Source organism: Pongo pygmaeus, chromosome 1 (assembly GCF_028885625.2).
Source record: "Pongo pygmaeus isolate AG05252 chromosome 1, NHGRI_mPonPyg2-v2.0_pri, whole genome shotgun sequence".
Lineage (NCBI taxonomy): Eukaryota > Metazoa > Chordata > Mammalia > Primates > Hominidae > Pongo > Pongo pygmaeus.
In genome coordinates, this window is record NC_072373.2 from 219,998,076 (window position 1) to 220,012,441 (window position 14,366).

General features: G+C 39.6%; 1 protein-coding gene and 1 non-coding gene across 2 annotated transcripts in view; one reads left to right on the forward strand and one right to left on the reverse strand.

The window, feature by feature from the left end:
• Window positions 1-14,366, forward strand: part of MTOR (mechanistic target of rapamycin kinase) — a 157,063-nt gene that overhangs the window by 34,723 nt on the left and 107,974 nt on the right. Inside the window, exons 20-22 of the mRNA XM_054439543.1 lie at window positions 10,655-10,741; window positions 13,305-13,472; window positions 13,963-14,075. Of these exons, the coding sequence (XP_054295518.1) occupies window positions 10,655-10,741; window positions 13,305-13,472; window positions 13,963-14,075 (368 nt within the window). The remainder of the gene's footprint in view (window positions 1-10,654; window positions 10,742-13,304; window positions 13,473-13,962; window positions 14,076-14,366) is intronic.
• LOC129023157 (U6 spliceosomal RNA) lies at window positions 572-678 on the reverse strand. Its single transcript, XR_008496695.1, has one exon. It is a non-coding gene; the product is annotated as a U6 spliceosomal RNA (small nuclear RNA).

A 14,366-nucleotide genomic window follows, 5' to 3' on the forward strand; every position in this document is an offset into this window, starting at 1 on the left:
GGGGGCGGTGAGGGGGGAAGAAAAATAAAAAAAGGAAGTTTTGTTTTTTAGTTTTAATCTTGTAAACCACTTAGTGACACAGTAAGGAAAAGTAATAAGTAATAAAAAAGTAATAAAATCTCTACTACCATGTTTTTGGTTTTTGAGATAGGGTCTAGCTCTGTTGCCCAAGCTGGTGACACAGAGGTTGCAGTAGGTGATACGGGCTCACTGCAACCTCCACCTCCCGGGCTCAAATGATCCTCCCACCTCAGCCTCCCGCGTAGCTGGGACTACAGGCGTTTACAACCACACCCAGCTGATTTTTTGGGTTTTGCCATGTTGCCCAGGCTGGTATCAAACTCCTGGGCTCAAGCTATCTGCCCACCTTGGCCTCCCAAAGCACTGGAATTACAGGAGTGAGCCACTGCACCTGGCCTACTTCCATGTTAATTAGATGCAGTGATAGTGGAAATCTATAACCTTGCTCCTGATTTTAATGGGACTGCTGTTAAGATTTCACCATGAAGTATAATGTTTGTTGTAGCTTTTTGTTAGACATCTTTTTATTTTATTTTATTTTTATTTTTTAAAAAATACGGAATGCTTCACAAATTTGCCTGTTATCCTTGCATATGGGCCATGCTAATCTTCTCTAGATTGTTCCAATGCTAGTATATGTGCTGCCAAAATGAGCACTAGATGGCTTTATAAAGGTCAAATATTCTCATATGAAGAGAATACTAAAGAGTTTTATTATGAATGGATATTGAATTCTTTAGTCTGTAATATATGGTTTTTCTCTTTTAATGTGTTAAATATGTTGAATCACACTGATAACGTGTTCTAATGTAAGAATGCGGGCATTCTTATATTAAAACCACCTTGGTTATATAATGTATTTTTAAATTTCAATCTTATGTCAGTTCAACTTAGAATTTTTGCATCTGTGTTCTTGATTGAATTGATCTATAATTTTCTCTTTCTTAACTATGGGCTCAAAGATCTGTTTAGCTTTTCTGTATCTACTTGAAGCAGTTTTGGCTACTTTTTTTAGGAAGCTGTTCATTTTGTCTAAGTGATAAAACTTGTTGACATGAAATTGTTCACACTATTCTCTTACATTTTAATTTAAGATCTTTTTTTATGCCCCAGAACTGAGTGGATTATGTTTTAATTTTCTACTAGAGATTTGTTAAAGCATTTTTCAAAGAAGCAACTATTGGCCAGGTGTGGTGGCTCATGCCTATAATCCCAGCACTTTGGGAGGCCAAGGCGGGTAGATCATCTGAGGTTCGGAGTTCAACTCCAGCGTGGCCAACATGGAGAAACCCCATCTCTACTAAAAATACAAAAATTAGCCGGGCATGGTGGCGCGTGCTTGTAATCCCAGCTACTCAAGAGGCTGAGGCGGGAGAATCGCTTGAACCCAGGGGGTGGAGGTTGCAGTGAGCTGAGATTGCTCCATTGCACTCCAGCCTGGGTGGCAGAGCAAGATTCCGTCTCAAAAAAAAAAAAAGAACCAACTTTTGACTTGGTGATCTATTATTATTTTCCTTTTTCTGCTTTTTAAAAAAAATTGTGTTAGAATGTTAAGTCATTGTCAATCTTCTTTTCTAATGTAATCTCTTAAGGCTATGAATTTCACTCCAAGTATTAACTGCTTTCCAAAATTTCTTAAAACTTACATACCGTAAGATATGTGGGGGGGAAATTTAAAATAAAAAATTTATTTATTTATTTACAAGTCAGATAAAATTTGCATACCATAAAATTCATTGATTTTTAATATATTTACAGAGTTATGCAATTATCACTAATCTAATTTTAGAAAACTTAAATCACCCCAGCAGAAAACCTCCTGTCCATTTTCAGTCATTTTCTGTTTCTGCCTCATCCCTGGGCAACTACTAATCTGCTTCTATCTCTATAGATTTACTTTTTCTGGACATTTCATATAATTGGTGTCATAGAATATGTGGTCTTTTGCATTTGGCTTCTTTCACTTAAAACTTTTGAGGTTCATCCATGTGTGGCATGTATCAGTAATTCATTCTTCCTTTATTGCTCAGTAGTGGTGTAGTATTTTCATTATTGTCCAGAAATATTTTCCAGTGTTAGAATTTCTTCTTTTACCCTTGAGTTATTTAGAAGTGGGTATTTGTAAACTTAAAGAGTTTTTAATTTCTCTTTTTTATATTGATTTCTAACTTAATTGCATTGTGTTCATGATTCTTTCATGCTTGCTGGAACTGCTTTAATGGTCTAGTGGTTGATCGATTTTCATAAGTATTTCCTATATCCTTGGGAATACTTGTGTATTTGCTAACGTTATGGACGGGTTTTACATAAGTCATAAGATTGAACTTATTACTTATTGTGTTCAAATCTTTTGTGTCCTTCTAATTTTTGTTTGTTTGATATATCAATACTGAGAGAAGTGAGACAAAATTCTCCCTTTACAATGGTGGGCTTATTTCCCATAGTTTAGTCAATCTTGTTTTATGTATCTTTGAGACTATATTACTAGATGCATGCAAATTTTAAATCCTGATATCTTCCTGGTAAGTTGACTGTTTTATCATTATGCAATAATCCTTCTTATCTTTAGTAATACCTTAAAATTTATTTTGCCTAACATTAAAATAGCTGCACCAGCTTTTTTTTGGAGGTGTATGTCTTTTCCATTTCTTTTACTTTTAACTGTCTTGTGACTTTTTGTTTTGGATACTCTCTTGTAAATGTAGCTAGATTATCTTTTTAATCCAATTTAAAAATGTTTGTCTTTTAACCAATGCATTCTAGGTCAATTGCATTTACTGTGATTGCTGATATATTTGGGTTATTTATTTTATTTTATTTTATTTTATTTTGAGACGGAGTATTGCTCTTGTTGCCAGGGTGGAGTGCAATGGTGTGATCTCGGCTCACTGCAACGTCCGCCTCCTGGGTTCAAGTGATTCTCCTGCCTCACCCTCCCAGGTAGCTGGGATTATAGGTGCATGCTACCATGCCAAGCTAATTTTGTATTTTTACTAGAGATAGGATTTCACCATATTGGCCAGGCTGGTCTCAAACTCCTGACAAGTTATCCACCCGTCTCGGCCTCCCAAAGTGCTGGGGTTACAGGTGTGAGCCGCTGCACCTGGCCATATTTGGGTTTATTTCCACCATCTTACTTAGTGCATTCTTTTTGTCCTGCTTTGTGTGTTTATCTTTCTTTTTTGTCTTTTTCTGGATTTGTTTGAGCCTTTATTTTTTATTTCATCTGTTGCCTTCACTCATTGGCCACCTTTAATTTTTCTTAACATTTTGTAATAGACTATTTCAATTATGAATAAAGTAGACAACCTATTATATTAGATTCTCATATACCCATCAGTAATTACTAGCATTTTGTCAATTTGGTTTTATCTCTTACCTCCATCGCCTTTCCCCCCTGACACATGCACGTACATTTCTGCAGTATTTTAAAACAAATTACGGGTATCATATTATTTCACCAATACATACTTTTTTCCATATAACCACAAGTATGACACCTACAAAGCTAACAATCATTTCTTAGTATTATTTAATACCAACCCTTCTTCAGATGTCCCTGATTGTCTTAAAAATTCATTGTAATTTGGTTTATTCAAATCAAAATCTATATAAGGTCTACATCTGGCATTTGGTTGATGTATATAATTCTTTCACCACTTATATACCTTTTCCCTCTACTTAAAAAAAAAAAAAAAGTCATGTATTTGTAGAAGAAACCAGGTCATTTGTCCTGTTTCTCATACTGGATTTGGCTGATTGTATCTTCGAAGTGTCTTAATTTCCTATAAACTAGTTAGATTTAGAGGCTTGATTAGATTCAGGTTCTGTTCTTTTGACAAGAGATACTTCATAGATTACAGTACTGTATACCTCCTATTTCACCATTTAGTAAACAGATATTTTTGATATGACCCACTGCTAGTGATGTAAAGGCTAATCAGTGGGTTTGGATATTGTCATCTGATCCATCTGTTATAAAGTTTCCTATCAGCCTTTTTCCCAGTCATTTTGGCATTCATTGGTAGTTATTTCCTAGAGCTATTATTTGATTAGGGACTGCAAAATTGTGATTTTCTTACTTATATATATATATTTTTTTTATTTAAAAAAATTTTTTTTCCATGACACATCTCTCAGGAGGTCCTGAGAACATGTGCCCCAAAATGGTGATTTTCTAATTTGATTATTCCTTCTGGATTTATTAGCTAGAAAGTTCTTTAGAAATAAAGAGCTTGGCTGGGCATGGTGGCTCACAGCTGTAATATCAGCACTTCGGGAGGCTGAGTTGAGAGGATTGCTGGAGCCCAGGAGTGTAAGACCAACCTGGGCAGCATAGCAAAACCCCATCTCATTTTATTTAAAACATTTTTTTAGGCTGGGCGCAGTGGCTCACGCCTGTAATCCCAGCACTTTGGGAGGCTGAGGCGGGTGGATCACAAGGTCAAGAGATCAAGACCATCCTGGCTAACACAGTGAAACCCCGTCTCTACTAAAAATACAAAAAAGTTATCCGGGCATGGTGTCAGGCACCTGTAGTCCCAGCTGCTCGGGAGGCTGAGACAGGAGAATGGCATGAACCCGGGAGGTGGAGCTTGCAGTGAGCCGAGATTGGGCCACTGCACTCTAGCCTGGGTGACAGAGCGAGACTCCGTTTCAAAAAAAAAAAAAATTTTTTTTTAAATAAATTTTAAAAAATAACTTTATATAATCAACTACTGAGGTAATTTGAAGTGTAGATCATGTAGGAAAAGCAGAATAAATGCATGAATCTTTCCCTTTATTTATCAATTTATCAATTTTTTAGTATAATGAGTCAAGCCTCTAACAGCTTTTCAGAGGTGACCCAGGCACCTTCCCACCTCCCAATCCTACCCTCATTCTTTGGAGTATCAGTATGAACTCATGAAGATACATATATATATATATAATTTATCTTTATTTATACTGTAAACCAAGTTGGTTGCACAGTCACTCAAAGAAGACTATCAAGTGAAAGTCATTTAGTCATCTTATTGTTAATACTAATATTGGTCATTTACTACTTGTGTGTTTAAAAAAAATACATATATATATGTAATCTCACTAAAAGAAATCAGAGCTCTCTATATAGAGTATTTCTATATATGTAGAATATGTATATACACACTATATATATATATGTATATGTAATAGTTCTGTTCATTGCAGGCACTAATCTTTTTCACAATCAGATTATCCTGATCACCCTGGCTGTTGTGTCCTTTTTACATGGCCCGGTAGACTTTCTTGCTTTCTGGCGGAAAAAAATTACTCCAAGCGTATCAAGTATATTTCACTCAAACCTGGGCATAGCCATTTCCAAGGAGCTCTGATTTCTTTTAGTGAGATTACATACATATATATATTTTTTATAGATGTAAATAGAAAATGACCAATGTTAGTATTAACAATAAGATGACTAAATGTAGTTTAAGACTTTCACTTGATATTCTTCTTGAGTGATTGTGCAGCCAACTTGGCTTATAGTTATACTCATTTGTTTCTGTTTATTTTCAATTTTTAGAAATTTCCTTGAGTTTACAAAAAATTTAGGCTGAGCATGGTGGCTCACGTCTGTAACCCCAACACTTTGGGAGGCCGAGGCGAGTGGATCACTCAAAGTCAGGAGTTTGAGACCAGCCTGGCCAACATGACGAAACCGCGTCTCTACTAAAAATACAAAGATTAGCTGGACGTGGTGGTGCATGCCTGTAGTGTCAGCTACTCAGGAGGCTGAGGCAGGAGAATTGCTTGAACCCGGGAGACAGAGGTTGCAGTGAGCCAAGATTGCACCACCGCACTTCAGCCTGGGCGACAGAGGAAGACTCCATCTCAAAAAAAAAAAAAAAAAAAATTAACTTTTATTTTAGTTATATAAGACATTAACATAGTTCCAGAGCTAGAACTATAAATAAGATCTATCCAGCAACGTCTAGCTTCTGTCACCATCTTTATACCTCGTTTTCTTCCTTCCTTTATTATTTCCTATTGCTGCTATAACAGATTACCACAAATTTAGTGGCTTAACACAGATTTCTTATCTTACAGCTCTTTGGGTTATATTTCTGACATGAGGTCTCACTGGGCTAAAATCAAGATGTTGATTTTATGTTCCCATCTGGAAGCTCTAGCGGAGAAATGATTTCCTTGCTTTTTCTAGCTTCTAGAGCAGGAGGAGTTGGACAAGCTTGTTTTAGAGGCTGTCTGGGTTCCTTGGCCCCCTTCCTCCATCTTATTAAACATTATTATTGTTTTATGTCGTGTTTGTTTATATTCATCCACACATATTTCATGTCTCATCACCCTGTCTTCCATATTAGAGCTTTCTCCTAGAATCATATTCTTTCTTCATAGGACAAATTTCTCTTAGGAGCATTCATTGAAATAAACTGTTCTTATCTGAATAAGTCTTTATTTCACCCTCTTTTTAAATCTTCATTTGGAGATTTAAAAATTAAATTAAAAATTTTATGTTTTAGCCAAGAATATGATTCTAGGTTCTCCTACAACTGTAGATATGATCCCACTTTCTGACTTCTTTTTGTTGCCGTTGAGAAATCGTGAATCCCTTTTACATATTTTTTCTGTGGCTTTACTTCTCATTGTTTTGTTATCCTGAAGTGTTTACTATTATGTATCTAGATGTGAATATCTTTTGATTATCCTGTTTGAGACTTGGAGGGCTTCCTGAATGTGAAGATTGGTATCTTATCAGTTCCTGAGAAATTCTCATGTATTATCTTTTTTGGAATTTTGTCCTTATACCCTTCTATTTTTTTTTCTTTCTTTTCTTTTTTTTTTTTTTTTTGAGATCGAGTCTCACTCTGCTACCCAGGCTGGAATGCAGTGGTACGATCTCGGTTAACTGCAACCTCCACCTTCCAGGTTCGAGTGATCCTCATGCCTCAGCCTCCTCAGTAGCTGAGACTACAGGCGTGCGCCACCACGCTGCCTAATTTTTTTTTTTTTTTTTTTTTTTGCATTTTTAATAGAGACAGGGTTTTACCATGTTGCCCAGGCTGGTCTTGAACTCCTGTCCTCAAGCAATCCACCCGCCTCAGCCTTCCAAAGTGCTAGAATTATAGGCGTGAGCCACCGCGCCCAGCCTTATTCCCACTTTTTTAAAGGCATTTTAAACAGACTAAATTTTCTATCGAATACTTCTATTATATATAAAATTCTTAGTGGGTCTGATTTTGCATATTGTTTCTGAGAAGCCATGCTTGTAGTGGTCTGTTTCCTCACGTGTTTTATAATTTTGAATCATATAGCATATTCAACTGGGCTTTCCCTGGAGCAATACTAGAAAATCTGCTCTAAATTTGCATCTCTCCAGAGAGGATATGCATTTACTTCTGCCAGGTGGTCCAGGAGAACTTTAATTTCTTGGCTTAGAGATTCCCAGGCCACACAGTTAGTGAAAATAAATCCCTAAACCCGTACAATAGATGCCTGAAATTATGAACTCTTAGGGGAGGCATTTTTCTGCCTAGACCCCACATCACAACTGGCAAATTTCTTTATCTCCTTTTACCAGTGGACAGATTTTTTTTTTTTAAACTCACCAATTCTCTTAATATGTAGCTCTTTGAAAGTCTGGCTTTATGTGAGAGGCTTTAGTTCTTTTTTTTTTGAAACAGGGTCTCACTTTGTTGCCCAGGCTGGAGCACAGTGGCATGATCTCAGCTCACTGTAACCTCACCTCTGAGGCTGAAGCGATCCTCCCACCTCAATCTTCCAAGTAATTGGGACTACAGACACATGCCACTATGCCCAGCTAATATTTTTTTTGTACTTTTGGTAGAGACAAGGTTTTGCCATGTTGCTCAGGCTGGTCTTGAACTTCTGAGCTCGGGGTGATCTGCCTACCTTGGCCTCCCAAAGTGCTGGGATTACAGGCATGAGCCACTGCGCCTGGCCACTTCAGTTCTGATAATCTTATAATCATGTTTATATTTTTTTACTTAATTTTAGGCTTTTCATAGTGGGGGAGTTTGGGAGGAGATCTAGTGCATCATATTTTCAGGAGCAAAACTGTGTTCTTTTAAAATACTCATGTTCCGAGGAAAAAGAGAACGCATGTGAAAGGCTAAGGGAGAAGAGGCAGCTCCTCTAGCTCTCTACTCAGCATTGAGGTGCTTGCCTGTCCATGTCCCCTGGGCAGCTACTCCTTATGAATAAGCCACCGAAGTGCTCCCTAATCATGCCTAATAAAATGGCACCAAGGACCAGGAAGCTTGTTTCCTTTTTCTGTCTCTCGGTTTTCTCTGACCTCCCCGCCATCTCTATAGGCCTGTTTTCCTCCAGCTTAGGTTTTCTACTTTCTTTCAGGCTTTGCATAACAAAAATTTGCCTGAAGAACCTTTATATTTAGTCTCATGTTCCTTGATCTTTGTAATAACATTTTTTTTTTTTTTGAGATGGAGTCTCGCTCTGTCGCCCAGGCTGGAGTACAGTGGTGTGACCTTGGCTCACTGCAACCTCCGCCTTCTGGTTTCAAGCAATTCTCCTGCCTCAGCCTCCCGAGTAGCTGGGATTACAGGCATGTGCCACCACGCCTAGCTAAATTTTGTATTTTTAGTAGAGACGGGGTTTCACCATGTTGGCCAGGCTGGTCTCAAACTCCTGACCTTGTGATCTGCCCGCCTCAGCCTCCCAAAGTGCTGGGATTACAGGCGTGAACCACCGCGCCCGGCCTGTAATAACATATTTGTATAGGGACCACTATACATATTTGTATAGGGAATCACTACAAAACTGTAGTGATTCAATCTGGGGGATGGTGGGGACCAGGAGATAGGTAGAAATGAGCTTTCTGAGTCAAATGTGTGCCACAGGGGGACCAGGCTGTAATCACCTTAGAAGTCAAAATTATCATTAGGGAATATGTTCAAACTCTTCTTTAAGCCCAATCCTGTATGTCCTATCAATCTTGGCTCTTTGGGTAATGAGTACTATAAGTCCATTACTCACTGTTTGAAATAACACTTTTTTTTTTAAGTAATGCTTTTTATTTATTCCAGCTTACCCGACTTGCATGTGGATAGGAGTGAAAATACATATGTTCATTTTCGAAATTATCATTGTTAATGGAGAGAAGCAAAGGCAGAGAGAGCTGTAAAAATTTGGGGAAGGGGGCCGAGTGCGGTGGCTCATGCCTGTAATCCTAGCACTTTGGGAGGGCAAGGTGGGCGGATCACGAGGTCAAGAGAGCGAGACCATCCTGGCTAACACGGTGAAACCCTGTCTCTACTAAAAAAAAAAAAAAAAAAAAATTAGCCGGGCATGGTGGCGGGCACCTGTAGTCCCAGCTACTCGGGAGGCAGAGGCAGGACGATGGCTTGAACCCAGGAGGCGGAGCTTGCAGTAAGCCAAGATCGTGCCACTGCACTCCAGCCTGGGTGACAGAGTGAGACTCTGTCTCAAAAAAAAAAAAAAAAAATTGGGGGAAGGGGTGTCAAATATTATTTGCTACTTATTACTGGCATGTAATACTATCTGAAGATCATAACAAAATAAAACCTACATCTTGAAGACAAATCTTTAACCTGGAAAGTAGTTGAGATTTTCTTTACCCACACCTTCCTTATTCCCAGCTTTATTTAGTGCATGTTTTTTCTTCCTACACCTAAAAGGTACTGACTTAAGTAGAATCTCCTCATCCTACCCCTACCCCAGTTTGCTTGCTATTTTGGCTCATAATCTCTCAGAGATATAGTTAATTAATTAAGACCTAAGTAATGAGTTAATTACTATAAATGAGCTGCAATACCTGTAATCAAGAGTTAGCTGTATTTATTTTAGGAAGTAAGTGGTAATTAATTAGAGCCAAATAAACAAACGGTACATTTACAGTTGGTAAAAACTTTCAGGTTTATTTTTAAGTTTAGTGATTCCAGGAATCCTTCAATGATACAGACATTCATTGAGCACTGAACAGTATTCACGTCCCTGTTCTAGTGCTTGACATGAATTATCCCATTTAAGCCTTAGAAGTCTATGAGGTAAGTATTATTATCTCCATTTTCCCATGGAAGAGCCTGGGCACAGGGAGGTTAAATGAGGGTTACAAAGCCCCTGCTATGCAGTAACTGGCTCGCCTCGTGTGTAAAAACCTCTGACAATTGTTTTGAGTCCCCACCACTATCACCATTTAAGTTTGTGTCTTTTTTTTTTTTTTTTTTTTTTTTTTTTGAGAGACAGGGTCTCACCCTGTCACCCTGCACTCTGTAGAGTGCAGTGGCACGTGCATAGCTCACTACAGCCTTGAACTTCTGGGCTCAAGCGTTTCTCCCACCTTAGCATCCAGTAGCTAGAACTACAGGCAAGTGCCCAGCTAATTTTTTGTGTTTTTTTGTAGAGACAGGATCTTACCATGTTGCCCAGGCTGTTCTTGAAATCTTGGCCTCAAGCAGTCCTCCCGCCTTGGCCTCCCAAAGCACTGAGCCTCCAAACCTAGCCAAGCTCGGGTCTTTGAAATATATTCTCAGTAGATAGTGTAGTGTGGAAACCCATTCCATAGTTGTCTTTATTTGTTCACATGAGCTTAAGGTAAGCCTGGGAGTTCAATGTCCTTCATGATACCAACTGGTTGACCTCTTGTCCATTTCAGTTTTTGTTCCAGCAGCTGGGAATGTTGGTGTCCTTTGTGAAGAGCCACATCAGACCTTATATGGATGAAATAGTCACCCTCATGAGAGTGAGTAGAAGTTAATGCTTTGGCCTCTTCCGTGTTTGGGTCAAGGAAGGCTCAGAAGCAAGTTTGAATGACAGACATTTTTTTCACGGATCTTTGTAGAGCTGTTACAGTCTTAGTACAGGAAGTGAAACAAAGCCCACTGGATTTTGAGGGGGAGGAAGGGTTGTTGCTCCAGGTTCCCAGGTACAAAACTACAAGGCATGAAGGCTGAAGAGAAATCCTGAAGTAATTGTTCTGCCAGAAATAGACTCTTGGGTTATTTGCCTCACACACAACAAAGCAATTTGACTTTAATATCACAATGGTGCTTTTCTATTTTCATGAAAGCCCTCTTTGTTACTGCTCATAAACCATGAAGGGAATGGGGATTGGGTTTCCTTAGGGCTGTTAAATATGACGGACACGTGTTGGGCACCAAGGAACAAGGTGATGCTTTACCCTGCTACCTCCAAAACCATACATATCACCTTTTGACTGCAGTGGCACAGGAGAAAAGGCTCAGGTTCCAGGATTTTATAACATGCATTAAGTAGGTGCCAGAAGACACCCCATTGGCAATATCATTTTTCCTTGTGTTCTATGTAATTTAAATGTCTCTGAGGGGAAGGTTGCTTCGCAGGGACGGCATGTCCTCAAAGAGTTGGAAGATTTCTGTTCTTTCACACCAGGCCTTTGTAGTTAGTTCAGAGGAAGCAGCAGGACTAAAATCAAAATGGCTGGTTTCAAATGGAACTTCCCAGCACCTGGGTCTCAGAACTGAAAACCTCCCTACACGTATAAATAATTAAAAGCTGCTCTGTTCCCTGACTCTTACCACAGAAGCCTCTGTCCAAGGAGGATTTAGGCCGAACACTAAAGAGGCCGATGGCCAGTCTTAGTGGGAGGAGGGCCAAGGGAAGAAGCGGTGTCCTCACGGGAGGAAGATGAAGCAGTCTGTGACTTAATCCCCCAAGAAGGCTAAACAAGGATGCGATATGACCACATGATAGTCATAACAGGTTGATGACCAAAACACAGGGAATTGAGGCAGGGAGCCTCACACCTGCAAAATGCAGCTTTCATTTCATCCCCGATAGAGAAGGTGCAACAGGGGCTCTTCCTTTGACTGTTGATTCTGGGCATTTTAATGAGCTCCCCCGAGCCTGGGAAGAAAATAGTCTTTGTGAACGGTGATCCAGCTGACATCCCTCGGCAGGCTGCCTGGCGTCTTTGAGGTAGAGAAGCCCCTGTGAGGAGCTGATGATAAAGCAGCTGGGAGGTAGGTTGGCCTTCTCTAAAGAAGGCAGAGTGGGGTTCAAGTGGATGAACATCAGACAGACTCTGGAGGCTGTGGAATCTGTGGTGTTTCTTTGGCAACACTTTTAACCTAGAAAACACAGCTTTTTCAGAGAGAATACTTTTCTCCAAGTAGAGAGAAAGGAAGTTTTACCAGCATCTTCTAGTATAGTTTTTACTTTCTAAACCATTATGCTTTTTAAGATACCTTTTTAAATAAAAATATTATATCTTTTTATAAAGCCTTTCATCTGAGGAGTTATCTTTGTTTTTATGGACTTCTACTTTGAACTATTTAGAGGCTCCAAGAATATTAACATTCATGTGTTGCCATCATTAGTAGGGTTTCTATTATCATTAAATCTCCTACTCCAGAACTTTTAAAGATGGTGGTAGGCAGCTGTCTTTTTGAGTTGATTTGAAATGATATCTTTTCCTGGAGTTAGAGGCTTGGACTAATTTGCTTTGCAGCACCGAGGCAGGATCTGTGGCCAGTTGGCCAAGTTTTTTATTTTAGTACTTGTGTGGAAAATAACCATGTGAGTGTAGAAAGGGGCTCATTCCGTGGCACTGTTCAGGCCTGATGGATAGATTTTTGGGAAGGGACAGATATCAGATGCTATCTATTAATAGCAAAATCTAAATCCAGAAAAGCCAGGAAATATTTGTAATACTGGAGTCACCCTCTGGTAGAGATCAGGTGATACCAAAGTAAGTTCCAAGTCCACCCTGGACCACTTCAGAGCTTTTCGAGTGACTTAGTCATCTGTTCATTCTAGAATATTCCAGATGCTCTGATTGATAGATTCTGGGGATACAGAGATAGAGGTTTCTTGTCCTTAAGTAGCCTACAGTCTAGAGGGAGGACGGCAAGGCAAAGGAAGTCTTACAACTGCTATCGCTATCAAAGGGAGTGCAAAGGACCCAAGTGGATCATGGAAGGAGAAGAAGAAAGCCTGCATGGGAGAAGTGAGGCTAGAGCCAGGTCTATAAAGACAGACAGGGCTTAGCTGAGCAAGAAGTGGGATTCTAGGCAGAGGAAGCAGCATGAGCAAAGCCCAGAAGACTGAGGTAGCCAGGTGCATCTGGGGAAATGCAATTGAGTTTGTCCAGTATGGCTGCAACATAGGACACAAGAAGGGCCCAGTGGGAGGAGGGGAGTGAGGAGTTGATCTCGGCGCAGACCATGCTCACTACAGTTTTGCTTTTCTGGCCATCTTGATTCCTTGGTTCCTATATCATCAGAAAGGGACCTGACTGAGCTCCTCTGATTTTTCTCTCTTTGTAGGAATTCTGGGTCATGAACACCTCAATTCAGAGCACGATCATTCTTCTCATTGAGCAAATTGTGGTAGCTCTTGGGGGTGAATTTAAGCTCTACCTGCCCCAGCTGATCCCACACATGCTGCGTGTCTTCATGCATGACAACAGCCCAGGCCGCATTGTCTCTATCAAGGTGAGTAGCCTACGTCATCCTCCAGAGAGATTTTCTGCTTCCCTCTGAGTCCCTGGGTGATCAGCTAAAAGCTGAGACCTCATTCTGAGTGACAGGTTGATGCCCATTCCATAAGACAGAATCCCAAGAATACTAATACCCAATGTGTGCAGTTTACAGAATGTCTGTAATCCTCTCTTGAATATCCTTATGTTTCGTATCTGTTTCAATGGATTAATCTTGGCAAATATTTTATCCCAGACTAATTTTCTTTATTATCCAGCAACGGATTCCTTATCAACTCAAATAAGCACAGAGAAAGCAAAGTAATATGTAAGCAAATAAAATGAGGGGAAGAAAGTGCTACCAAAAGGATATAGTTCAAGGCCATTTAATAAAGGCTTTTCCCAGTCCCCACAGAACTTTGAATTATCTACATCACCACCCACTGCGTGTCCTTAGATACTTGGGACCTGACTATTCATCACCATGCTTTTGCTCACTTTTGCAGTTACTGGCTGCAATCCAGCTGTTTGGCGCCAACCTGGATGACTACCTGCATTTACTGCTGCCTCCTATTGTTAAGTTGTTTGATGCCCCTGAAGCTCCACTGCCATCTCGAAAGTGAGCACCTCCCCTTTGGGACTAGCAATCATTAAGCTTTAATGTTTTGTTGAAAATGTTCGTTTCTTAAGTTCCCAGGCCATCTTTCTATTTTTTTTTTGTTATTTCAACTCACATTATTTTAGTCTAGAAATATCCCAGGTTTATGGAAATCTTAACTGTCCCTATCCCATTGGAATAAATGTTGGATCCATGTCGTCCAAAATACCTTAGAAGCCTTTCATTCCCATCCCTTTGGTGCTGACTGTTAAGCTCACCCTCAGTCACGTCTTTTCCTTGGAGATTGTATGT